Source organism: Capsicum annuum, chromosome 8 (genome assembly GCF_002878395.1).
Source record: "Capsicum annuum cultivar UCD-10X-F1 chromosome 8, UCD10Xv1.1, whole genome shotgun sequence".
NCBI lineage: Eukaryota > Viridiplantae > Streptophyta > Magnoliopsida > Solanales > Solanaceae > Capsicum > Capsicum annuum.
In genome coordinates this window covers 152,294,660-152,295,980 of record NC_061118.1, presented here as the reverse complement: position 1 = coordinate 152,295,980, position 1,321 = coordinate 152,294,660, and the positions used below count along the sequence as shown (strand labels likewise).

Below are 1,321 nucleotides of genomic sequence, written 5' to 3'. Positions count from 1 at the left end.
AAAACTCACTAGTAGAGTGATACTAGTGTTGTCTCTTGGCTAGAAACTAGGGTCTTGGGGTTCTTTGAGTTCCTCTTGGTCCAAGTAAGAGCTTGGTATTAATATTCATTAATCTTAGGGTCCTTTATCTTGTTAGGGTTCTTAGATCATTGAATATTATTTGTCAAGTTACTAGCCCTCTTGTAATCTTGTTAATCTTGTGTTGTTGGAATCTTGAAGTCTAGTGAAGCCGTGTGAGGCTCTTTTGATTCACTATCATTATTATTGACTTTCTTGTTCTTGTTGTTAATATCATCTTCTTATTCTAAAAATGTGACTCTTGAAGACTAGTGAAGCCGTGTGTGGCCTATTTCGATTCACTAGCACTTGTTGTTCATCTTGTTGTTATTGTTGTTGTTTGTTTCTTGTGTTGAGAACTTGGGCTTGTATCACCTAGATTGGACAACGGATAATAATGTTGAGCTCCTCCAAGACCTTTAGTGAGTAAATCAGCCTCTTTTTCACTGGTTGGGATGTCCACTGGATGTATCAGATTCTATTGTACCTTCTCCCTTATAAAATAACAGTTAATCTCTATTTGCTTTGTCCTCTCATGAAAAACTGGATTATTTGCTATCTACATAGCTGCTTTACTGTCTGTAAGTAGCTCAATAGAAGTAGGAATCTCAACTCCCAGGAACTTGAACAATCCTGTTAACCATATCAACTCTGAACTGTCAAAGCCATACTTCTGTATTCCGACTCTGCTGAGCTTCTTGCAACAGTGTTTTTTTCTTTTACTTCCATGAAATTAATAAACCTCCAAACTTCACAAGATATCCTGTAATTGACTTTCTTAAATTGGGGAAGCTAGCCCAATTAGCATCACAATATGCTTTCAATGATATGCTTTCTCTTGAGCTTAACAGAATGCCAAGTCCAGGCTCATTTTTAATATATCTCACCACTCTATACGCAGCTTCCAAATGAGAATTTTTGGGATGTTGCATGAACTGCATTAGTGTTTGCACACTATAAGCTATGTTTGGTCTAGTTAGGGTCAAATATAAGAGTTTCCCAATCAATCTCTGATAACTTTTTACACCACTCAATGCCAAATCTTCCACTTCATTACAGTGCTTATCATATTCCATGCTAGTCAAGTTGTGATTCTGCTCCAGTGGTGTATAAGCAGGTTTTGAACCTGCTAATCCTAATTCATCTATCATCTCCAAAGCATACTTCCTTTGACATAATAAAATCCCCTTTTGTGACCTATTAACTTTAATGCCCAGAAAATACCTTAAAGTACCAAGATCTTTAAGTTTGAATGCTTTATGTA

The 1,321-nt window shown here is 36.4% G+C and overlaps 1 protein-coding gene across 1 annotated transcript; it reads right to left on the bottom strand.

Moving 5' to 3' along the window:
- Nucleotides 1-616: 616 nt before the first annotated feature.
- Nucleotides 617-1,208, bottom strand: LOC124886674 (secreted RxLR effector protein 161-like). Its single transcript, XM_047395563.1, has 2 exons — nucleotides 800-1,208; nucleotides 617-690 (listed from the first exon to the last, which is right to left on the bottom strand). The coding sequence occupies exons 1-2, from the start codon at nucleotides 1,206-1,208 to the stop codon at nucleotides 617-619; spliced, it is 483 nt and encodes a 160-aa protein (XP_047251519.1).
- Nucleotides 1,209-1,321: the final 113 nt, after the last annotated feature.

Coding starts and splice junctions, on each gene's coding strand:
- LOC124886674 (XM_047395563.1), bottom strand. CDS start 1,208: ATGATAGATGAATTAGGATTAGCAGGTTCAAAACCTGCTTATACACCA. Junction 691..799: donor ATATCTTGTGAAGTTTGGAG/GTTTATTAATTT, acceptor TATGGTTAACAG/GATTGTTCAAGTTCCTGGGA.